This window comes from Zootermopsis nevadensis, unplaced genomic scaffold (genome assembly GCF_977971745.1).
Source record: "Zootermopsis nevadensis isolate Lab colony 2312 unplaced genomic scaffold, Znev_1.0 Znev_ptg000022l, whole genome shotgun sequence".
NCBI lineage: Eukaryota > Metazoa > Arthropoda > Insecta > Blattodea > Termopsidae > Zootermopsis > Zootermopsis nevadensis.
The window spans coordinates 15,577,577-15,604,065 of record NW_028259154.1 but is presented as its reverse complement, the minus strand read 5'-3'; the positions used below and the strand labels follow the sequence as shown (position 1 = coordinate 15,604,065).

General features: G+C 39.6%; 1 protein-coding gene and 1 long non-coding RNA gene across 4 annotated transcripts in view; one reads left to right on the top strand and one right to left on the bottom strand.

Annotated features, from left to right (window-relative positions):
* LOC110839747 (uncharacterized) overlaps positions 1-26,489 on the top strand; it is an 87,671-nt gene that overhangs the window by 43,106 nt on the left and 18,076 nt on the right. For 2 of the 3 annotated variants that reach the window (XR_015536545.1, XR_015536544.1), the window contains exon 2: positions 10,818-10,984. This is a non-coding gene — a long non-coding RNA (uncharacterized LOC110839747). Of the gene's footprint in view, positions 1-10,817; positions 10,985-12,670; positions 12,815-26,489 lie in introns of those variants that run through there. The other variant, XR_002546610.2, reaches the window with a different exon arrangement.
* On the bottom strand, positions 22,923-26,124 carry tj (Maf family bZIP transcription factor traffic jam). Its single transcript, XM_022084227.2, has one exon. The coding sequence runs from the start codon at positions 26,088-26,090 to the stop codon at positions 24,852-24,854; it is 1,239 nt and encodes a 412-aa protein (XP_021939919.2). The 5' UTR covers positions 26,091-26,124; the 3' UTR covers positions 22,923-24,851.

Below are 26,489 nucleotides of genomic sequence, written 5' to 3'. Positions count from 1 at the left end.
ATGATATTATATTTATAAATGGAAATAACCAATATATTAATAACCTGCCTTCTATGATTCACTGTTCCAAGTGGTAACTTTGCAAGATTATTTTCCACAGGGAATTTTGTGTCTTTTTTTCTTCTCATGCAATCTATGTGACCAGCCCATTGAACTTTACCGATACCTGGCGATTTTTGTTACTTGCTATATTATCAATTATATTTCTCTAAGTACCAAATATTTTCTTTTGTTTTGTTATTTTAACTTACGAATTTCAATATTTTCTTATTATAAGAGATCATATTTCGCAACCATACAAAACAGCTTGAAAATTATTTTGTCTTTATATATAAATTACTCTTTAGTGCTTATGGAAATAAGATGACAACATTCAGTGTTAAAACATTTGCTGAACAATTACTGAAATTATGCTTCGCTTGATAATTTGTTAGTTAAATTTCAGTATAATTTACCGCTTGGCCGCATTATCAGACGCCTTAAAATGCAGATGTAGGTCTACAAGGATCACTATGGAGTTCGTTGCCTGCCAATACTGATAACCGACTCACGTATGTCCTCTGAACGGTAGTAATGAATATGATAATAATGGTTGTGGGCTTTTGTGGTGATTTTGGTGGGTGTGATAATGGTGATTTTTATTATTGTGATTGTATTTATTTGGCTGATTGTTGTGGTGATGTTTTCAATGGGTTTGTTGATGATGGTCTTTGTTGTTGTTGTGGTAGGTGTTTGATATTTTATGAAGTAATCATATTTACTGCTGCTATCAACAGCTTGTTTACACTGGATGAGAGATGTCATGAAGGTGATGTAAACTTACTTTGTTTCCCAGAATACCATGAACGTGATTAGAAAGGAATTCAGAAAAAAAGTGGTTGCGATTGATTTTAAAGTACACTCCTGAAATTGTCCTTGAGGGACTGAGAAAAACCAAAACGTGTTAGAATAGCCGGTAAAATACACGAGATTCGAAATTAATGGCTCAAGTTTACAATTCTAGAGAGTTGCCGCTACACTAAGATACCCTTGTGTTGTGTCCTAGTGTACTTCGATATGTGTCTGCAGAACACCTTGTTCTTGAGGATCGCAGCTCCTTTATATGTAGACCTATGTCTGTTAATACTTATCTATTACTGTAATACCAGCATCTTTCTACTTCCTTAAAAGTTTCACTTAATTGTGTCTTGTATTACTAACTTCATTCTCCCATTAACATTCGGTATTTTCATTGTTTTTAAAAATTACAGTTGCAAAATTTATTATTATTATTATTATTCCTTGTATGCTAAATCTTCACATATGCCTAGGCATTTTATATAAAAATTCTTGCGTCTCCAGACATTTTAATAGTACCTGATATGTTTAGAATCCTCCTACCCTAAAACGAAGCAGGGGTGCCAGCGTAAGATAATGATGATTAAGAAGAGGAGGAGAGAGTTGACGACTTAAACGTGTGATCCTAGATCCAGTAGCTACTCATGAAGTCAAACTCTGAGACCGCAGCTCCAGAATCTGCACCCAATGGCCTCACACGTTGAGTCACGTCACCCTGTGTGATTTAGGGCCGCGATACCGTGCAATAAAATTTGACGCGATTTGCCCTTGAGCATGTGCGCCAGATACCACAGACAGATAGCACACACGAGTCGGAACCTGCAGTCTCTGATTTGCAAATGTGTTTCCTATATCCCACTGGGCACACCCTGGCAAACAACACACTGCATGTGGAGACTTTGTAATGCGTGTGAGGATATTAAGTAAAAATGTTGCACATGTAAGATCCATATGTGGAAGAGCGACACATCTCACAAAAACTTTTTACAAAATAAATTTCTAATGTACGCAGCTTAGGGTCCACTTTGTTCTGAAAACAGCTAGATCGAGATTTATTTTTTAAGTATGTGTCTGTATCAGACATTTTTCATTTAATTTTTATTTTTCTGCAGAACACTTTCTCTCTTCTCATATCTTACTCTCTTGCGTTTCCCTTTCCTTATACCTTTATTTCGTTATTTATTTCTCTGTGTTCCTTTTCTTTCTTCTTTACTTTACTTTATATTCAATCTTCATTTGTTGTGATATTTTGTTTCGTCTTTCTAGTTTCCGTTTTTTCTAATAGTTAATTTGTTTCGTGATTATATTTATTTTTCAGATTTAATTTGCCTTATTTCTTTCATTCATTCCATTGTTTGATTTCTTCCATTTTCCTTTAGTTTTTTCTATGCTTCCTCCAGATTTATTTCAACGAGAGTCTATTTGTTTGTTTGCTTGCTTGTTATATTATTTGGTCTCTTTCTTTTTTACTCAATATTAAGTTTATCTTTAATTTTTGTGCTTATGTATAAATTGTTTAGCGACATCTATATCTTTACATATTTTATTATGAATGTGAGTGCATAAGTCCACGGGCTAATTAAATGGCTGTCTGACGGTCAAATTTAGGAACAGAGCAAATCAATAAGAACATCATACAGGTAGTTGGTCGCCCTGTCGACCTTTCGAATATGAAGCAGACGCTATCATCGTAGTGTCGCAACGCATATATTTATGTTATTTGCATAGAAAATGATGTTTACTATAATACTTATTTTAAATATGATATATAACACTTTTCTTAATTTGAATGGTGAAAGATGAAATATAACAATCAGCTATTAAAATGTCTGTGCAGACTATGAAAGAAAGAAAGATTACATCGAAGGATGTCGTGTACATCTGTTTGTTCGCTATGTTTTTAATTGCAAGATCTACACTGAAATGTGCCCCAAAAATGTGTGACTTGATGTTAAACAAAGGAAATTCTCCGTTGTTTATGGCCTAGTGAAATAAACCACAATCACTTCCTCAAATTCATAATCATTCTATTACTTGTCATTTAGAATGTTGTTTATTGAATGACGCTTGTCACTGCATAGATGTGGGAAAGATGTTAAAATGCTATCGAAGCCTTGACCTGAAGAGACTGAAGAAAGCCTCGAAAAACTGAGGATAGTCAATTACCTAGTATTATCCTATCATGGGACCTTCAGATTATGAAACAGCATAGTGATATTAGGTTTGTTCATGTGATAAAACGGAGTGAAATAAATTCTCACGAATTTTACGTATGTCTTTATGTAAATTCCGAAAGAGGAACGATGCTGCTTGCACGGTTCTTGCGCTGTTATTATTAGCTACAATGTAGCTTTATGGGATATCATTTGTGATACAATGTTGCAAGTGCATTTTTTAAGTTTGGTGTTACGATACTCTCGTTATGGGTCACTACACATGGTTTAAGCTGTGATGAGATAAGAACTGCATCTCGCTGTATTGCGCAAGTGTTAAGTAATCAAACAACTCTGTCGTTTACCCATTGCAGTCAAGAATTTCAGGAAGATCTGAATTCAATTGCTAATATTTTCCACCGAAATCTACGACATTTGTTTATGGCCGTATCCTGCATTTGTATCGATAATAAACGTTCTTGACAGCGAACAGGCTGAGCGCGTCAGCTCAAGAATCAATGTGGCAAGTTTATTCTATAAGACAGAGGTTCCCAAACTTTTATACCTTGCGTCCCCCTTAAAACATTTCATAAATTTCACGTCCCCCTTCCAGAACAAGTGCAAGCAAACAGATTTGACATAAAATTCAACTATGAGTATACTTTTTTTATAATTTAGTATATATTATTCAGTGTATTTAATTTAAAAACCTGTAATAAAATATACGCTTCATACCTGGATTAGTGGGATGGATGTGGTTGCTTCTGTGAACATAACTTATCATACCGAGGTTGGAGTTTTGAAATGACCGCTCTAAGGTCATTTTCCAGGTTCATCGTAGAACGATACTTTATTTTGATGGCTGCCACTGCTGAACTGCCTCAATCAAGCGAAGGATGTTAAAAATGTTTCTCCATATTTCGTTAAAAAAAAGTTTTTCATACAAACAACAGGCGCCTCCACCCCCAGAAAACCACTCTCGCGCTCCCAAGGGGGCGCGCCCCACACTTTGGGAACCTCTGCTATAAGAAGTTCTACTGTATTTTACACAGTCCATTTACGGCAAGCCGAAGCAGGTCACGGCCACTTTATTCCCAGTCCCTTCCACCTTACACTTATAACCATTAGAATTTTATTCAGCATCAGATTAAACGTCATTAAATAACCTAGGAGTCAACAAAAATGCGAGAGTTCTAACTGTGTTCTATCCGACCCTCAACTGTCTGTGCTGACGTATTAAGGCAGTTTTTATGAAAAGATTATAATTGAATTTCGCAGCTAGAGAAATTTTGTTGTAAAAATCAGGTTCTATAGCATGAACCATAGACCATGGGCTTTGGACCATGGACCATAAAAAGACCTAAATAGTTCTTAAACACCATACATTTATAAGTTGCACTATAGAACCAGAAATTTTAGTCCCTCTTTGTTGACAATGTTATCTGTTAATAAAATGATGGTAAATAATACAGAGATGGTCCTCGAAACGTCGGCGATTAATCACCATCTAACACGGCTGATAGCCCGAGAAGACTTTATTTATGAAAGCCTCCGTGAAAGCTTCACATCTAATGTTATCTGTTGTTTTGGTGAAACTTACTTCCTCGCCCTGAAAGAATTACATAAGCCAAGGTTGTCAAGAAAATATTGCTGAGGATAATATTGGAAATAAGAGATGAAGTGTAAAGAGATGGATGAATAAACGTGCATATTGAGGAGATTTATGATGTGCATTTCTCACCAAATATTATTAGGGTGATCAAATCAAAGAAGATGAGACACGTGAGGCATAAAGGACTCATAAGGGCTTCAGAAATACATATAATAAAATTATATTCAGACGACCTAACGGAACAGACGAAATGAAAGGTCTATGTGTAGATGGGAGGATGGTTTTAAGATGGATCCTAAGGAAATGGGGTTTGAAGATACGAATTAGATTCGACGGGTCAGAGTACAGTGACAGGCTCTTATGAATGTAATAATGTACATTTGGGATTTAGATAAGGCGGAAAAAATTTTCACTAGCTGAGCGACTATCAACTTCTCAAGCAGGAAAGTTTTCTTCGGAGTTAGTCAGTGTAAGATATCGAACTCAATCAACAGCGTAATTCAGTGTTAGTTTCGAATCTAGTCTGTGATTACCTATTACCTTTCCAGAATTTTCGTGATTTTTCTTAATATGTCCAGCCGGTTGCCGGGTGCTTGAACCTTGAAATCGACCCGAAAACCTCGTGATACATACCCATAATCCTTTACCATCTTCCCATATCGTTTGATTCTGTGTAATATCTAATTTATATATTGTCTTTAAATAAACCGAGATTCAAGAATTACAGTGTGAGGAGTTTGTCAAATGCTAGTGTTAGTTGGTTAGCAAGTTGGTTTGTTATATAGTTATTTGTTAGGTTCTTGGTTGGTTGGTTAGTTCATCTTTCTTAATATTCATAATTGCGTACGCAGTAAACTTTGTTTGAAACCTCTGTTTTAATTTACCAGTTAGTCCTACAATTTTACTTTTTACACAATGTTTCCCAAAAATAAACTTCTTATTTTGTAATTTGTTATTATTAATTATTGTATGAGCATTGTCTCAATATGGAATTACACAGTAAATGTCGCATTAGCGGATATTTTTCTCGTTAGGTATGGGTTCGTTGAACTTACACGTGTGTACTGATGCAACGAAATTCAGCACAACCCGGCAGTTAGCCTCAGGTATCCCAGGCACGCACATTCCTAGGCTGCAGGCATATGTTTCATATTCACCAATTCTGTTGTGTTCCAAGTGTATGGAGTACAACTGAACCAGAACTTGAAGAGAGAAGAATTTTAATTTTTCGTTTTTCAAAATGTTAGTCGGACTAAACACTCCGCCCCTGCCTGGTTCGAATCTAGACCGGGAACTGCCCGCTGGCCGCTGACCACTGTCTTTCGAGGTTTATGGTCAGTGTAGTTGAGACGTAAAAGCTAAAGGAGTTTGTGCTCTTAAATACACACCGGATAAGGTACACTTATGCGGAAGTAGAGGTATAGCTCCACTCATTCTTAACCTCGGCACTAGATGGAGGAAAGTGGTCAGCTTCACGCCCCAGTCATTTTATTCCCGGAAATGTCATCTGGAAAAAGAACTATTTATGGAAACTGAAGATTCTCCATTGTGGTCACAAGTGGCCGCAATTTGTCCCTAGCCTGAGCTAGTTCCGTCTCATTCACATTTACATATCTCTTTCTAAAAGACTAATTTTAATATTTTATCCTGTCTACAAATACATGCTGTTTCCAAAGTAATATTGTCCCTTAAAGTTTTCAACAAATATTTCGTATGCTCTTCTTGTTTCCGTTTTGCGAACACGGTAATTAAACTTCCTGTATGAGGATTACTTAATGAACTGAGTAACTATTACCTTCTGAAGAAAGATTCTGCACTCTACATATAACTCCTTGTTACAATAAGCGTATTACACTTTCTGTCTGTCTCATTATTTATTCGATTACTTGGCAAGGAGTTGCACGGCTACATTTTGTCGTTGTTGAAAAGTGTACTCCTCAGAGTAACAGAGTCTACACATCTTAGCAAGTCTCCCACCTGTGTTGGCCACAGGGAATCTGATCTGCTGTTTTGCTGGTCAGACGTGCTCTTTGTACTGGGATGAATCAAGTATGGCTGCAGATCCGATATTTGTTTGGACGTGGTGTGAACATATCACGTATCTTCTTTATGTTCTCGGAAGCGGAGATAGAGAATGGACTCCATTCAGATTGATTTCTACGTGTGTTGCAATTTGTGTGCAGCTGTGCAATATAGACACAAGTACCTCAAGACATACGAGACAGTTTTGTCTTTGCTTTGAAATGGTCATCGAGGGTGACAGCATCCTTTAAATTCTCTGTTTTGAGGGTAAACGTCGGAGATAAAATATTAATCTGGTCTCTTCTTGAAGTCAGATACCAGTAACGCTTTAGAGGTGTAAAATTCCTAATTTATGGCTTCGTAATGACGCAGAATTTATTTGTTGAAATGGTAAGTTTTAATTTAATAGAATGCGTTCCGGCTCCGTAAATATTCTCCTAAATGTCGAGAATTGTATATTATTAGCATGGATTTGAACTGAAAGTCTGTACAAGGGTCTCACAATTTGAACTGAGGCATTTTACTCATTCGGCCATTACAGGCTGTAACAGGATCTGAATCTCTGTATCGATAACTGCTTACTAGGCATTCTGTAACTAACCAAATAACAAAACTGAATACAGTAGCATTGTTCTTGAAAACCTGGTAGTCACGCAATTGGCCAAGATTTGCCCGCTTACATGGAATCCGAAGGACCATTACCATATTTACAAAAGCATACTACTGGAGGCAGTTGAAACATTCGTAATCACAACCTATTTATAAAATCCGCTTTCGAATTATATGTACTACCCTCAGCTTCACCTACATCTTTCTGATGTTTTTTTAACTTTCAGAATTTCAGACTAAAGTTTCGTACCAATTTTTTTATCTCACCAGATCACATCTTGTACATTTTATCCTGCTTGATTTAACCACACTAATCCTAACAGTCTGTGACCAGCAAGGAATAATATTGAAATAGTACACACGTTTGGGACCCTTCGTGGCTTACAAAATTGCAACTGTCAATTGTCAAGTCCTTGAGCTAAGTTGTAGACACACTACTTAATAGGAAGGATACTAATTAATGAAAAGGACGAAACGCTAAAGGCGTGCTCTCACCATTGTTTCCAAGCATTTATATTAGTCTTGCGCTGAGGTATCACAGGATGTTATATGCTGATGTCACTTCCTCTTCACTTGGTCTTCAGGTTCCTTCGGCATGTTGTTGCCAAGTGTCTGCCTTCCTAGAGACACAGAATATGCTCAACACTGAACGTCGTTAAACTGTAATAGAAATAGAACAGTACATGTCCGTCTTTAACTTAACAAATTATCATAGATGCATTGAACTTGGTGGAGTAAGAACATGTAAACTTATATTCCGTGTATAACTTCTAACGAAATTAATTTGGTAAAAGTTTTTAAGCCAATTAATTTTTACAAAAATGTTAAAATATAAGGCTCATGACTTGCTAGTTGACAGAAAATTTTATGTGGTTGTTAAAACGTGACCTTTTGCGTTAAGGAAAGAACGTAAATCATGTATTTTTGAATGAATTGCTCAGGAAAATATCTGGACCTACGAAAGAAAGATTGGGAAAGAGGGTTCCATTATAAGAAACGAGGTGATTTATGTAAGCCTCCTAACGTTGATGCCATACTAAAATGAAAAAGAGCAAGATTAAAATGAAATAAACATACTACTTTAACAGAGGAAAAATCTATCGATACAGAAATTTGATAAAATTCATAGAAAGCGATTACTTGAAAACCAAGAAAGGCTATGAAAGGTTACTGTTAACATGTTTCATACAGAAATAGGTTTAAGGACAAGAAGTGCATTATTATGTTGCTACAGAAGCCTCCAGGTGGATGTACATCCTCATTTTCCTCCACGAGCTCCTACTGTTACGCAGTACAACTCCCTGACTCCAATCAGCCCTCAGATTTGATTTGTGACGCAGAATCCCTCTTGACGGCATGTCAAGGCAACGAACCATTGCTAAGCGATTGCTAAGCGACGCGACGCACCATGTGCTGATGTAATTATTAGACCACAGTCGCCATCTTGTAAAGACAATTGCAATTGAGTCATTGCAATTAAAGCCACCCTTTTATAATAAAAATGCGAAAATCCTCGATATAAAACCTGGCTTTAGTATAATTTTTTTTCTGAGAAACACCTATTCGTATTTTCATCAACTAGAATTACATTTCCGTAACTAATGTGATTCGGTATCATGAAACTCCTCGATATCAGTATTTATTCGATATAGGCCTACTTATCAATTTTCTGTTTATTAAAAAAAACTATCTCTACGGGACGTACTGAGAAGCGAATAGTAGTTTATCTGACAAAGAAATTTTTAGCTTTATGGTACCGCAAGTTTAATTGCCGTGTTCACAAGAACCCGACAGTGAGCGCATTCATGAGTTCAGAACTTTAAATTACATTTATCTAATATTAATTGTAATATTATCCACACATTTGCGGCAAGTATTGGAAGTTGCTTTTCTCTGTAGATGTTCAGATTCAAATATTTTCTGTTTAGGTCTCTTTCTGATATCCCACATTCGTGCTACATGTCTCATCCATCTCATCCTACCTATCGAAATAACTTTGATGGTAACTGACGGAAAAATAAAGTTTTTCATATAAAGTTATGTGCGGTTGAAGATTATAAGCGTAAAAACATCTGAACGAACATGTTCTGTTATGCTGAAAGATGACAATATGGAACCGGCGCGAACTTTAAGGTTAGGAGACGTGCCGTTCCATTCGTTTTCTTGAAGCACACCCAGCCTGAGATATTAAAACGCCCTAGTGGTTGTAATCGCTGTAGCATGACAGAGCTGCACAGATCAGATACGTTGTGTTGTTTAGACAGGTAGACGGCAGGACAGCGGGCACACCAGACAGCCGAGAAATTATCTCATCTTCTTTCTTTTTTGTTCCTCCTTACGTCTATTTATTTACTTATTGCCTTTTCCTTTAATTTATTTGTATTCTTATTCCCCTTCCATCCCTCTATTTATCATAGCTAATGGGTGCCAGGGGCCCATTCTTTGACGGAGGTAAGCAGACCACTCACCACCCCCTACTGTCGAAGTGAAGAAGGAGTGGAGCTATACCTCCAATACCCCAGTCCTTCATAAGTATCAGATGCAATATGTATTTACTTATTCCTTTTTCTCTTTTGTCATTGCTATACATTCTTGTTTCTTTCTTCTCCAGAGCCCGTCCATGTATTTACTTATTCCTTTCCTTAAATTTTGTTTCAGTCTGTTTATTTTTTTATTTCCTCCTTTTAATCCTCTCTTGCTCTCTTCTATGTCCCTCTCTTTTATTTTATTTTCTTTCTTCCTTTGTTTTAATCGCCTTTTCATTTCCTTGCTTTCTGCCTCCCACCGAATCGCTGCTTCTTTCTTTGTTCTCCTTTCCACCTCCGCCTCTACTTATTTTGTATTTATTCTTCTCTCTCTTCATGTCTTTCATTTGTATTTTTTCTCTCTCTTCCTGCACATTACTTTAATTTTTAGGTGATTGAGCAATCTCATTAGATATCCCAACTATGAAATTCGATCTTCCAGCCTTAAAAAGTCTCTTCAATCAGCCTCATCTCATCGGTCGCCCTAGTTTCGTCACCCAAGACAATGGACAATGCCGAATACTGTAAACTGGTTCGACACATTCTGTTAAGCTGCAGCGTCGGTCATGTATTGTTCACCACAGGACTAAAACCTGGACGCAAGTGGGCGTAATGAAACCAAGCGACTCAAATCCAAATATGGGCAACCTCTCAGGGACCACGCAGTTGCTTTCTGGCGCAGACGCTTGGTGCGTTTGTTTGCCTTATTTTCCGCATTTTATAAGGAGGATGCAACATCATATGTTTCCTACTAATTAAGGTTTCTCCTTCTCCCAGCTAGAGACATGCAAGTGGCTGTTCCCTGTTTCAACTTCGGACACCAAGTACACACTTATTAACCGATTAATGTGATTATTGTGAATGCGTCTGGTCTATGTTGAATATGTTAATTTATTGGGAATAACTTAAATTTTAAAAAGAGAAACACATAATGTTCTAGGGATTTTTGACCGTGTCAACGTAAATAAATTTTTAATGAAGGCTTCTCACCATACAGTCATTATTGAAATACTGTTCTGGTGAAATTGAAGTTTTGAGATATTCGTTATTTGTTTCCAGTTTTACACGCATCTGCTAAGCGTCGTTAAACGTCACGAAGTGGTGCAAGTGCGGGGAGGCAGAGACGGTGTTATCGCCTGGTGACAAATTGCGACGTCGGTTCGCGTGGGTCAAGCGGTCGGGGTCCGCCACATTAATCTTCATGGCAGCTTCCGACTTCTCCTTCCGTAAGAAAAAATATATATTTCAAATTGCTTTCAAGTGTGCTGGGAGCCATTACCTACACTTAAATTAAATTTATTGCCTATATGTTTGTACTTTGTGTATTGAAATCAACAAACCGCTTACTCCATGGCCAATTGGTAACCTCCTTCTATGAACAAAACCTATGCGTGTCGTAACATATGACATATGCCACTGTTACATAAAATTTATTTGTGGGATGCTGAGGGCTTGCAGCAACCTTGTTATTGTTTTTAACATTTGCAAACCTGACTATTTCAGCCTTGAAGATATATAGCACAAATGTAGCCTCTTGAAAAACTAATATTGCTTAGCTGGTTACGAAATTCCCCTCCTTTTATGAAACCCGAAGGTTCATTACCGTAATCAAAGAAGCCGTCACTTTACCCTCTCCTGAGCCAGATTAATAAGATTAATACATTCCATCCCCCCACGGCCTATTTGTTTAAAACCTATACTTTAATATTACCATCCTCTTAATATCTGGAGCCTCCGAATGGCCCCCTCCATTCAGGGTTTCCGGCAAGAATGTTGCAGTTACTTATCCCCTTCCAATACGTTCTACATGCACTGTCTATCTAATACTTCTTCAAGATAGTTCTAATATTTAACGAAGAACAGCATTCAAATTATTAACCTCCTCATGATATTTCTTCCGTTTTGTGTCACTTCCTTACTCTTAATTTCAAATACTTGAAAACTCAGATATTTGCAAATAACGTGGCAACTTTGTGTTCAGACACCCACAATCTCTGTTCTATCCTTAGTGGAAAAAACAAATTTTAACACCGATGCAAAAAGTTAAAATTAGACCTACATATTTTTATATCTGGAGATGGAAAGATAAAATATTTTGACGTGACTGTTAGAAATAATTTCCCGAATTTAATATACTCTTAACTTATTCTTACATTTATTATTTTTTTCACCAATTAAAAGTTCATATGGTCAGTACGATATATGTAATCGTCTCCACGAGTCTATAGCAACAGTGTCGGACGTAAATGTATGAAAAATAAAGAATCCCACCAGTCGGCTTATGAATCCTTGTTGTGTTCACAAAATTTATTGGCTTCGTCAAAGTTTCTCTTTGAATTTCTTAGTTCGGTTCCGGTAAACAAAGTGCGAGGGCACCACTGTGCGGTGCCATGTGTCTTGGTGGACTTCCCCTGCCAGTAAATCTCCTCTATCTTCTGCAGTAGAAAATTAATCGTCCGACAAGCAATAAATCGTGTTCCAATTCTACAAACTGATACTTTATTTTATTATTACGTAAAAAAGAAGACCGTGGAGGAAAAGGCTTCACCTATAAGGCCATCTCTGGCCCCTTCATTGATTTCTTTTATCCGCAGTCCGCAGTGAATTTGTCTCCCTACCTGACAAGGAGTTGGGGTTCAGGGAGCACTTTTTAAAATAGTGGACCGGACTGTGCTGAAGTCACTGATCACTGATCATGAAGGGAGGTGCGTTAATTACTGCTGTTGTTGTGGAGGCACCAATCATTTTGCTGGAGGCGGTGCGGGGTTCGCGACTGCGCCACCCGAGGTCAAGCAGTGATGCCATTATAGCGGAAAAGTCACTAGTCTTGACACTAATATGTTTTTAAGTCATGGTTTTTCAATAAATGATTTTTTTTCGTCCCTTCCTTTCTAGTGTCTATCATGTTTCAGGTCAGTGGTTTCGTGAATCTGGCTCAACTATATTAGAACTGTTGGGTATATTACAATTATCAACACACCGTACTAAAAATCAAACAAAACTTTGACATAAACTGATAATTAAACTTAATACACACTGTACAGCAACGAAATAAAGTCAGCTGAGAACCTGAAAAAAGTAAGGTCATTCGTTTGTTGTTGTTTTAACCTCTCTTCCTGTAATGTCTCTGTCACTCTTAGTGTTTTCCCACAGAAAACCAAGTTCCACCGAGTAACTGACCCTGTGTAGTAGATCTTCCAGCATCCGACAGTTTAGCATCTCTGTTCACAGTAGGATGTCCCAACTTTCTTCTTATCTTGGTTCAAGAATATTTTTCCCAAAGAAACTAATAGCCAGTTTTCGTTGTATTTAGCAATACTTGTTTATAAACGACAAATTACCGCAGAATACTTTCAAATAAATGTCATTTAAATGCGCACAAATTATTATAGTCACTTACATATTGTTTTAAATTTGCTTCTACAACAGCTTGTAAATAACAGTTTCGTTCCCCAGGAAAACTTGAATTATACTGCAGGGTTTTAAAGTCAATAGCATGTATGGTACTTGTACAAATTATCAGACGAGATAAAAATCACGATTTTATTCAAATCCTTCTGAGCAAATAAAATAAACTAACCTGTAGTAACTAGTAAAAATTTTAAAAATATATTCCGCGCGGCCTGATTGCAGGTGGTCTCGAACCAGATGTGGCTTACGGGCCGCCAGTTGTACGACACAGAGCTACATTAATAATTATTTGTCAGCGTGTTCCGCTAAATTATAATTTAGCGGAACACGCTGACAAATTGTTTAAAACAATTGAATCGAATCTCACGCATTTGTAACGCAGTTAAGACAAGCTTCCCATCACAATGAGGTGATACGCGGTCGCTTCCGTCTACGGCAATATTAGGCCCAAGTAAGAAACCGGCCACCCGCATGTAAAAGAGGGTGGCGTACAATGGCAAGCACTTGTCACAGATGAGCGGCGATACGTCACGCGACGCTCGTGTCTGCATGAATGGCGCGCGCCACAATCCCCAGGCTACACTCAACTCAAGGGTCGTGTATTCGAAGCCACGCCTGACGCTCTGCGTCTCTTTCCATCAATTTTGCATTGCTCACTTGCTTGGAGTTCATAAAGTAGAGACGTGTTCTTCGCGAACGAATGGGCGCAAAAGACAGTTTTCCAAAATGAAGGAATTGAGTGTGATGGAAGGCTGGCAATGTGTTCGTTGTTCGTTCTTCATTTGTAAAGTCGTTCTTCTGTAATCTCATGTCGGTTCCGATACAGACAAATAAACCGGATCGTTCCCTGCATTTATTTTCTAATGAACTCCGGTCGTGATAAAAGCATGACCCTCATACAGGTTGGCACTAGGCCCATTTCGATTGAATAGAATCACCATTACAAAACGTTAAAGTAAGATTTCATATTTTCATGGCGGCAAGTAGGAAGTACCGACGTTTTAGAGGTGCTTGCTGCTCCCATCTTCTGGGCGATCACCTTCGTAGGCCGGTCTACACAGTAGGCTGATCTTCAGAGTCAACTGCTGGTACAAGGGGTGGGAGGATGCAGGATTACAATCTTCCTTTATGTTATGCTCTGAAAGATATACCGCGTTTTGTTCTATCCTGACACAGACAAAGAGCAAGCAATGGTAAAACATCTTCATAGGCCAGGTGACATCCATTGAAAATCTATAAATTTTCTCATAAGTTTTAGTGACAGACAGACATGAGGATGTAAAAGAAGTCAGCCTTTCCTTGTAACCTATTTTGTGCTGGCCTAATCGCATTTGAAGGCCATAATAATTCCAATGAGTAAAAGGAGCTCAATGGTAGGCCAACTGTAAATAGGCTGCAAACAGATGGATGTTGGTATGCTATTCGAAGCACGACGAGCTAGTAGCTGCAAGCAGGAGCTAGGTTTCCATACAAGCCTGTGGAATGTGCTGAATCGAAGCTGAACATTAACATGAGAAAACATGTTTATAAAGTGATTAATAGTGTTAAGACAGGCCAACTGAATTTTATGGAATAAATCACTAATCATAGACCTATAGACTAATTAAGATAATTAGATACATATGAAGTTGTAGAAAGCAGACTTTTAAGGGTCACGTGCATAGAGATAACCGTTGAAAGCAGTAAAGCTAATCAAATAATACATCCCTATCGGAACAGTGGTTTGAATCCCGACAACACATGATATGAGAAATATTTACACCTACATGGTCCGCACCAGGCATTTTTTCAACACATAATGCTCTACGACCATAAAAATTACTGGCTCTTATGCTAGTAATTCTGAGTCTGAGGTCCGTGAGTTGAGCAGATTTTGTTCTATTTTTTTTAATGTTATATTGTTTGCAATTTTTAAACTTTTGCTTCGTCACATTTTTCGCTTGCACGTTTTAGTAAAACGTTACCAAAAGCTATACCTTCTATCCATATTTTAGTTAGTCTGTATTTTGTGTAATAGAAATGTGTGTGATAATTTTAGGGAGGTAGAATCGCGAAACCAGAAATGTCGAGAGGAGAGGGGGTACACAGCACTAAAATGTTTCTGGGACTCTGTTGTAGATTACAAATATACCCCAAAATTGCGGGCCTGACTATTGAACATGAACATGGACACTATATGGGCTTACATTTTGCCACTTAGACTGAGTTTAAGATAACGTAAATGTAAGAGACCAGTGGTGAATGAGTTGGGTAAAATCCAGCATCTAACATGACCGAATTTTATAAAACCTGTAGGTTAATTTTTATGACTCAACAACGTACTTTAATTCTGGTGGCCGAAGGTCCCATTTACAAATATGATATAACCTATCCCATTATCCCCCTACCTCACTTCTAAAACTGTTCTAAACACCACGCATTCTTAACCACGGTAGCAGTCCGAGGCGACTGATTACCCTTTGGGAAATATCACCGGTGAACATTGGATAGGAGACTGAGGACTGCAGATCCGGTGTGGACGCACTGACGAAAGGAACAATCATTGCCAGGTATCGAACCTCGATCTTTCAGTCCATAGTCAGTCACTTTACTTACTGAATTATGCCTGCTCTCTCAAGCGACAGTGTTTGGCACATTTAGAATAATTAATGACATAGTTATAGGCCTGTAGGCTAATCTCATTACATTTCTGACAAACTAAGTTGTGCAGAAAATGTTCTTGTTTGTTAGTTTGGTCAGACCTATAGCCTACCCTTCTGCAATATTTACACCGAAGAATCTTTCTGGTATTCTTGCCTGAGCAGCCATCACGATTGTAATCATGGCTGCACTAATTCAGAAGTATGGTAAATAACGTACTTTATTTTGAATCGCCCTATGATTCGTAAATAGAATAGGATATTTTATTAAATGATGAAATCGTGCCTGTTGTCGACATTTCTATTTTCATCTCTTTCTGACATGAATATCATGGAGATTAAAGTTTGCTGTTTCTTTGACATGTGTAAATTATGTGGACAAAATTATACTTTCAACTTGTGGCAAACGAAACATGAGGAGCACGGGCATAGAACTTGAAAACAGTTGCTCAGATTTGTGAATAGCGCGCAGTCCTCTGATCTAGAGGACCAATTTTGATACTCGATACTGGTTTATATCTTATATAAAGACGATAATGAATATTCAAGTGTTACAATAACAGGAGGCGATTGGATTTTGCTGGTCCAGGATAGGGACCGGTGGAGGGATTTAATTAATCCGGTGATGAACCTTCGGGTTCCCTAAGCCATCTTGTTAGTTAGTTAGTCATAACAAAAGAAAATTCTTGCACAGGAACTTCTAAGGGACACATTTAATTAGCTACTCAATTAGATCTTTGGATGGTTGCGTTGCTTTCATTTAAGTAGTCTATTTGTTTGGTTATTTACCTCGTCTGCACTTGGGTAAAAGTTTTAATTATTTTATTAAATTTATCCACTGTAACTGTACAAGTAGTCATACCACAGGCTTTCTCGTGACGCTCAAATGTACAGCACAACACATCTTCCCATGTTATTTCTGACACTTTTACCATGTCCATTTGTAGTGGCGCCATGCTGGACCAGATACACCAGCCCCGCCTCCCCCCTTCCATTGGCCACTTACCTGGTGACGTCACGCCTGCAGGTGTACGGCAACGTGTTGATATCACGCAGTGTCACGTGATGGCGGCCATTACTTCCACGTTCTATTGTCATCTCACATCTGCATTTATAAGCCCTCTGATGCTGGACAGACTTTATAATTTTGCATTTCAGATGTCTCAAAATGATTTAACTTCCTCGAATGAGCAGAGACCTTTTTGAGAAACTGAGAGTGGCTCTTGAAAGTTTGCAACCTGACGTGTTATTACGTGTTCAAAAGAGCTCGCCACTGCACCAAACTTAAGCCAGATAAATCCATACCATCATATCTTATCTCCTTAAAATGCATCTTAATGTACCTATTTTCTTCCTTCTATGTCTAGACGTTCCAAGTTATGTCTTCCCTTCAGCTCTTTGACTAAAAAGTGTTCTTTGCATTTCACATGTCTTCCATCCGTGCTACATTACCCGTTCAGCGCATTCCCCTGACTAGGTTTGTATCTTCCAAACAGTAGGGCCTATTTGGCGAAGATTAGGCCTATGCTAGTACTCGAACTCATCACAAAATAGACTGTAGTCAAGGTAATGAAATTGAGGACAGGATGGGCTAGGCATTTAACATGCATGGAGGTAAGAAACATGCCTACAGACATTTTAGCCGGGAAAGATTAAAAAGAGAATAGCCGCTTGAGAGATGGATAATAATTCTCAAGAACAGTTCTTGAGAAAGCGATTGTCGCAGTGGAGTATTAGTTAGTTGTAAATGATTTAGAATTTTTTAAATAAAATTTCATTTTGAGAACAAAATTTGCCTGCAGAACATGTCATGATGATCTGACCACATCATCTGTCATTGTTCTACGTAAGTCTAATGAGTGAGTCCCGTGGTTTTACTGAGTGACAGACAGGTCATGTGACTGGGTGAGGGTTGAACTGTCAGCATAACGATGTGTCAGTTCTGACAGCGTCCACACCCATTCTCACCCCTCGCAAGTTGGACCTACGTGATTATGACACTAAACGCTGGCCTAACTTACTGTCTGGAAATTTGTCTTCGGTAGTAGCCTTTCTTCCTGGAATTACAAAATATAAATTTTCAGTATTAATTCAGCCTTTATTCTTGAAACCATGAATTCGAACACCGTTCAAGGCAGAGATGTTTCGCGTACTCACATATTAGCGAGCCCTTGCGAAGAGACTTTGACATATGACGCTCTTACACCGAGGTGTGTGTCGTGACGGAATGCATGTTTGCTGCTACAATGTAGCCAAAACGAGTCCTTAATGACGTAACGCGAGACTAAACCGACTGTTGGAGCCAAACAACAGATTTCTTTGTAGAATACTCATTCATGTTTATGTATTTCCTTCGGCAGGGGCATATAAAAATGTCGAAGAATATGAGGAGGTCCTGATACTAACCCAGTGGTTCCCAAAGTGTGGCGCGCGCCCCCCTCGGGGGTCGCGAATGGTTTTCTGGGGGGGGGGGGGGGTGTTTGTATGAAAAACTTTTTTAACATAATATGGAGGTACATTTTTAACATCCTTTGCTTGGTTGAGGCAGTTTAGTTGTCTTACAGTGCTGTACACTCATAGCTAAATTTATATCAAATGTTTGCTTGCATTTGTTCTGGAAGGGGGGCGTGAAATTTATGAAATGTTTTAAGGGGGGCGCAAGGTATAAAAGTTTGGGAACCTCTGTACTAACCATTTAAACTATGCTGATGATGCCTATTTGTTGATCTAAAATATGTGCTCCTGTAATTAAAAACACGTCAGGCATTTGTAAGAAGGTTGATCTACAAGTGGATGCAGCCTCATTCTAGGCTTGTGTGCTCATGTCTTGGAGAGGTAGAATTTTAGGTTTCAAACTGAATTTCCCATGTATCCGTACAGCGGCCAGTGGCGGACTCTTGTGAACAATGTAAAGAATTACCGAGTTCCATAAATGGCGAGGAACAAACTGTTGTCCTCAGCACATGGTTCTCACACTCGCCGACTAGATATCGCGTTCTTCCCTTAGTGTGGATTCCAAGTTTTAGCCGACCGCCATAAGATATAGTGGGGCAGATTCGTACTTGAGGAGCTAATTTTCGCTTAGCTGGTCAGGAAATCCTCACCTTTTTTGGAACCCAGAAGTTTACTTCCGTGTTCACAGGATCCCGCTTTCGGTCCATATACTGACAGGATAAATTCAGTCTCCATTCAAAACAACAGAAAATATTATAGTTTTGCATATTCTATAAAAGTTTTTTAACATATGAAGACAAACGATTCTGAAATGAGTGGTAGCAAATATTTCTTAAATTTAATCAAAAGGCAGTCCCTGCTCTTAAATTCTACCTGAATTTAATTCTGAGTCGTTAATGTAGTTTTAAAATAATTTAAATTTTCCACATTTTTGAAGGATTTACTAGCTACCAGTATATTCTTTTTATACGAGTATTGCAATTTTGTCCTGCAGTCTGGTAACAAGACATAATCACAAGAGCTTAGTTATCTTTACATGTACTTCTAGACCAACCTCTTTGCCTAATGTCTTTGTCCCTTTCGTTTTCTTTATGTTAGGTGCATTTATGTGTTCGCTTGATAAGTTAACATCATTATCACAGACAAGAAGCAAAATTACTGCCATCAGAGAGTTATAGCTCACTCTAGAAAATTGGGTCTTCTGTAGAACATTTTCTGCCATTTCTTTAACGTTAACTGAAATTCCTTGTACGGGGACTCTGTCCGTTGCATGCCATCTACATATACAGGACAGCATAATACAAAAATATGTGGAATTACATCTATGCCTGGGTGGGATGCTAACCCACGATTTCCGTTTTCGAGTGTCCAGTACCAACTCTTTGATAACGCAGTTTGATATATGGAAGCCTATAAAATCATATCTGCAATAATTATAATTGTTAATATTTTATAAAAATGATTAGGTTTGCATCTAAAATGCTACAAGCGATATTCTTGTTTTGCTTTCTTCGTTGCGTGTGCAGAATACAGAAACTGTCTTTCAGTTTATGATTTGAAAATTGTTAAATGAATTTACTGATAAACACAGGGAAGGTTGTGATCTTTCTCATCGCTGTGACCTCATCAAATTATTTATATGAAACTGCTTATTTTTATGGTAAAATAGAAAAATCTTGGCCGATTAACATAGATACAAAATTAGTATCATGCACTTGCGATATTAGAATAGCCAGTGCGATAGCGCATGTTAGTCATACGTATATAATTATGGACTGTGTATTTTCCTTGCCGTCAAAGGGAAAACAGCTTCATATGACGATGCGTTATGACACACTATTTACGTACGTATCTTGTAACTTTTCAACAAACTGACTGATTTGTAGCAATATAACGGCGTTGAAGGTCACGAAAACGCAATGTTTGTTCTTACAATAAGGATAAAGTTACTCCAATACACCACGAAGGCTGTGGTAGAGCAGAGACACAGAGACGAAGCTCCACATATTCCAGATCTGTGCACTAAAAAAGACGTGAACTTTACGCCACTTTATCACACCTGATCGGAATTAATCAAGATCCTAGGCTTGTTACTTTAGTGGATCAGCTACTTCGTCTCTTCCTCAATTCATTTTGCTAAGTTATTCAACAGCTTCAATCCAAAATTTAATTTGATTTTTCTGTGAACATTGTAATCATTTGGTACAATAACGGTGGACTTTAATTGGGTTTGTGATTTTGGTTACTTTCTTGTTTATTGCGCCATGTAGTCCTGTAGAAGCTTGCCGACGTTTCATAGGTGCTTGCTCCATCATCGGGGCGATGAGTGATCACAGCGCAATAATCCAGATGACAAGTCATCTTTGCAATTTCAATTACGCCCAGCAGTTTTGTATCAATAAGCAGCACATCTGAATCGTCTGTAAACCTGTACCAGTCTGAACGGCCTAAACAATCTAGAAAACAGCTATTTTCAAAGTCACCACCGAGATAACCTGAAATCTCAGTTGTATTGAACTTGTGTTTGGGAGGTACCGGTTATTTTCGTGTGTGTGTGTGTTTCTTTCAGGCGTATGTCGAAATACTTTTAAACACCAGGCGGGGTTTCCTTTCAAATCCATCTTCTAATCACTCTTGTAATTTCAAAACTCATCAAACAATCCGACAGTCGATTAGTCATTTGCGTTTGCTGTTCTGCAGCGTGACTCATTTCAGCTCCTTCTCATGAACATTTAGTTCTACAAGTTGTAATCAAATTATAAAATTAGTCGTCTAAAAAATGTTTAGATTGGTCATTGGATTCTATCGAGGCAAACTCCTTGTTAGAGCGTCTGTAGAGCTCATTGTTATGATGTTTATGAAGTATAAGTAATAAAATGTAGCTTGTTATTTTCAACACTGTCAGCTACTTTGACAGTGATTGTTTGTCTTACGATAAATCTCATATAGCAGGCTATTTGTGTGTTGACGTGCTTATTCGTAGTCACAGAGCTCAGCCACACATTGGTCCTATGGTTTATAGTCACATGACGACTTGAAGAACCACCCGCGTTGTTCTGCACAAAGATTAGGATATTTAGTTTCAGTTAATATCTTTATAAGTTACTGCACCTTAGATGTCATGGGATTAGGTCATCTGACATGTTCCAATTCATAACTACGCCTAAATGAAAATTACAGCTGGATGACCGGGGTTTGATTCCTGGCAAGAGTAGATCAATTCTTCTCCTGCACTGCTTCCACACCGCTTCTGGGGCGGGGGACGGTTAAGCGACTGTAGTGAAGCTGATTACTCACCATGATCTAACACAGAGTTCAAGAATGCGTAGAATTATACCTCCTCCCCATAAGTCTTCATGCAGAGTTGTTTTATTGAGCACGAGAGCCAACTTTATCTCTGAAGCTATGAACAGTTAAAACGTTCTGGAGAGCGCATTGGACTGATTATCGGCTCATCGCAAGCCCCAAAAGAGAATCAAAGTACTTAGCGCCACTGAGATAGTGAAGATACTTAATACGCCTAATTTTGACAGTAAAAAGGGCAGAAAGGTAGAATGATTAAACGAGAGGAGGGGAGTGGCCAAGGAAATGTACGTCTAACAAAAATTACGTATTAACTGATTCTCGAACTGGTTACCTCTGATGTTATGTCAGTCCGTTGGTGCCTCCGAAGTGCACAAATTTTTGTTTATTCATGTCATGTATTGGTGGATGAGTGGCGTGAGGAATGACAGAAGCCCGAAAATGGCTTCCATTATCATTACCACATTTACAATTGTTAATATTAACTTTCACGATCAGCAATTACGTAAGCAGTTAATGGCACATACTCCTGAATGTGCAGATACCATTAAGATCCTGTCCCACGCAGACGGTGTGCGCACCACAAGAATACTTGAAATCATGGAAAGGCCTTAGCTATGAAAATTATTTTTCCTGCTCCCATTTCGTTCTGGAGGGGGGTTTAAATATGGCTGCAGATAGGCTTCATCGCATAGGAATTTTTAGTAATATCGGAAATGTCAATACTGTTATAAATCGTCGGTGACGTAAAACTCTTTAAAGGACAATAACAACACTGCACCACGTGATTCAACATTCGTTACCTTGGCATTTCGCCCATAGCGTGTTTACGGGTTTCTTTCGGTTCTCAGAATAAACAGTGATTTTGTTCCAAACACCATTAAATGGCTGAGCTTTATAACAGAACGCGACACGTTTTCAAGGAGGTAGGAACATAGAATTTAATTATTATGTAGGTTTCGTACGCTTCTTGCTTTAGGCGGTTAAAATAATTCATTTCGATCTACAAATCTTATTTTCGTAAACATACGGCCAACACTTGTTTCATTTTAGATATTACAGGGAATAGCCATATGGCCGAAGACACAAGATTATTGAAACACACATTAGCCTACCAGAATCACTTAACCCGGTCCTTAGCTGCTCTTTGAACGAAATCAGACCAAAGAAAAACGTTACTAGTGTATTAATTCAGCCGACTTGTGGAGTTTAAACAGTCAGGCCTCTACATGTTTAAATAATTTCATTGAATATCCTAGAAGGATGTCAATCGTTAAACAACCAAGCCGTCTTTTACACAAATCAGTACCTGATCACTTGATTCGGGCATTGCGGTTCACAACAGTAGTTCACGGTAAATTGTGACAAATACATTTATTTATTGCTATTTACATTGCATGTTGCTGCTTACTGCAACAATGAGATGACGTTGTCATTGCGGTCACCTGGAAACCATCAAGCAATTTATGAAAGTATTCAAAATTCAATTGGAAAATTTTCAGAACGTCCCAAACACATTTTCGATTTAAAAATTGTCATTCAGGTAAGCATTGTATCAAAACGTGCATTTTATGTGTCTGTGAAGTTAGAAAACCGAGGACAACATATGAATTCAGGAGACCGAGACGGACAACGTTTCCTCTAGTTTGTAATATAACTTGAAATAATTATAATAATAAATCTGTATTATATCAAGGACTATGTGTATATAATAACAGTTTATTTATTGCGGTTTGTGCATGCATCTTTCCTAGTTCCTCGTATTCATAATAAGAATGTAGTAAGATCAGGTACATACTGCACAGCAATCGCTCACTGCACTATTGATCTAGAGCTGAATAGAACTACAATGGAATGATAAAGAACACGGGCAAATTGGTAATGTTCTTTATGGACACCCTGTGTTCGTTAAAACGTGAAAGTCATACTACACCAACTCTTGAAAACATTTTGTAGTTATTGTTTTCGTAAAAAAATAAGACTTATTACACAATGGTTGTTATTGTTTGACACAACTCATGGCCTCGCCCCTTCCCTCTCTCACCCTCGTAAAAGTCATGCAATTCTCCTTGAACAAATCGACACCACGTTTATACATAGGGGAGTGGAAGAGGGAGAATTATTTGTACAGACCGGCACTGGACAGACCTACCGATATGCAAAGTGGTATTATTACATCATCGTCTCTCCTGTGCGTGCAAAAAGGAGGCAAATGCCTCAGAACAGAAATGCAATAGTAACAAAGAAAACGAATACTTGGTATCCCTATAATAACATTAGCATAAACCTATCATAACCCCAAAACAACAATAACCCAACTAGAGTATATCGCACAGTGCTTTACGACCTTCCTACACGCAACTTCCTTATTGGTGGGAAAACTGATGTAGTTTTCCATCGATTAAACACAGTGCAACGCACTGATACAAAATTATCGTTCGCATGGAAATGTTTCTTGTCGTTGAAGCTCAGTACCTTTATCATCAGTTATATCGTCAATACAGCTCTGATATCTCTCATCTCGATTGATTCAAACGATCTGTGACGCTACAGAAGCGATTTTATTAGTAACATCGTCAATTAATATCCTCATATCTTTAAAAGGAGAAAGATTTACTGATGTAAAGTAAAATAGATAATACGTGTTGTTAAAACATAAAAAGACCCACAAGCCTAATTTAGTCCATAAGAACAACCAGTTCATATTAAGATGCTTGATAAGTAACGAGCGTAAGGGAATATCTCCACGAAACAGAGCCGCGCGGTCTGTGGCGCCATGCTTCGGGCCGGTGGTACGGAAGGCGCGCTGGTCCGAGTCTCGGGGAAAGAAATTTCACATGAGATTTTCGACCGGTGCCAACCCAGCATCGTGAGGAAATTGGGGAGCTAAAATGGGTAGCGTAAGAATCTCTTAGGAAGACTGCACAGCGTACAAATAACCTTTCACTTATTTCAATCGTAAATGACAGGCTTATACCCATTCCGGTTAGTAGAAAATGAATTGAAAGAACACTCATCGGTTCCGAGACGTTTTCCGGACAGACCTCACGGTTCGCACAGCCTTCTCTAAGCAAAGAAATCCAAGAGCAACAATGTCGACATAATCCGATGAATCAACGTACTGTCGCTATTTAAATACAAGAAACATGTCCCTACGTGAGCCATTTCACGAGTTTTCGGGGCAGACGTTACAGCAAGGAACATCACAGTGGGGTCCAAAACAACACCGGTCCCCGAGCCGTCGAGCAGGCACTTTGTTCACACCTCAGCTCCAGCCACAACGAGGTCACAGGTAGAACTCTGGCGAACTGGGATTGCTGTGCCCGGAGGAGCTGACGGAGCTGTGGACGCCATCGGAGCCTCCGCCGGCCCGCAAGAGGTCTAGCCGTTGCTTGTAGTCGTCGCGTTCCTGGGCCACGCGGGTCAGCTGCAGTTTGATGCGGTGCAGTTCCGCCTGCAGGGTTCTGTTGGTCACCTCGAGATCGTGCCGCTGCTGGAGCCGCTTGCTGCGACAATTCTGCGCGTAGCCACGGTTCTTCAGCGTCCGCCTCTTCTGCTTCAGGCGCACCACCTCCTCCCGTGGGAACCCGTGCAGCCGCTTGTTGAGTTCTCTCACCGACAGAGACATGAGCGCGTCGTCGTTTAGGATATCGTCGCCAGGACCGGGGCCGAACCCGAGGTGCTGACCGCCGCCCCCGGAGGAGCTGAGGGGCGACATAACGCTACTGCTGCCGCAGCTGAGGGGCCTGTTCATGCCCATGCGAGGGCTGACTGGCGTTTGCACCTCCTCCTCCCCCATGTAGTCGCTGTGGTGGTGGTGATGGTGGTGGTGATGGAGAGCTGGCAACTGCACCATCTTGCCTCCACCACCAGTGATTACCGTGGTGTGAAGCTGCTGCTGCTGCTGTTGTTGTTGTTGGGGTGTTACACCCCAGCAGTTGTCAGGCTCGGGTCCGGCATTACTCGGCCGCAGGTCCAGTGGTTCTTGGTGCCCGCCCCCGTATCGCAGTGATTGTGTAATGGACCACATCATTTCCATGTCCGTGTACCCTTTGATGCCGCCTCCAGGAATCTGTTGTTGTGGGGGCTGTTGCAATTCGTGCTGGTATGGTGGCGGGGAGGCGCTCACCGGCGGTGTGTCTGGGGGTGTTCCCGGCGTCCCGGGATGGCTGTTATGGCTAGTGCTGGAGACCAGAGTCACTAGGTTGTTGTTACTTCTCATGAGCACTCCACCCCCGTGCAGATGATGCAGCGGCTGTTGTATGGGGTAGCCCTGCTGTGGGTCCTCTCCGTTGTGGCCTGGGGGCGTCAGCAGGTGGTGCGGGGGTGGCGACGGAGCCACGATTTGATGATGGTGCAAAGACGACAGAGAAGGCAGCCTCTGTGGGGCGGCTGGCGGTGGCACCCGAGGGCTACACGGGTTGACGACGGGTGGCTCCCTCTTGACCGGGGTTGCGTCCTCTAGGTGGTCAAGTACGAACTCCTGCACATACTCATCCGCGAGATGGTGGTCTTCGGCCTCCATGTCTACTCACCACGAGATCAAAACACCGACTGTGTGACGCACGAAGGCGTCACTGCAGCGCCGACGCGTCCGCCGTGAGGGCGTGGAAAGGCGGAGCCTTCAGAGCACATTATTGGTTCGCCGTCCGCGAGACACGCCCACGCGTCAGGTGGGCTTCATGATCGTCTGCACTTCAGAATTAGGTATCAGGCCCATGTAAGGATACTGCAAGGGCAGGGAGGCCATATTTTTCTTCCTTCAAACAGATCAGGTGTTCTGAATCGAGTTCCGAGGTTCCGATGTATATTCGTCTTCCTGTTCACTTCTAGTTCCTTCTGTATCTCTTTTTTCCGTTTAGCACACGTGGACTTAGCATTTCTTGTGCTTGCGTGCGTGTGTGCAGATCTGTCGTCCACTTCG

What these genes read in the sequence shown, in the direction of transcription:
- tj (XM_022084227.2), bottom strand. Translation starts at nt 26,090, where the DNA reads ATGGAGGCCGAAGACCACCATCTCGCGGATGAGTATGTGCAGGAGTTC.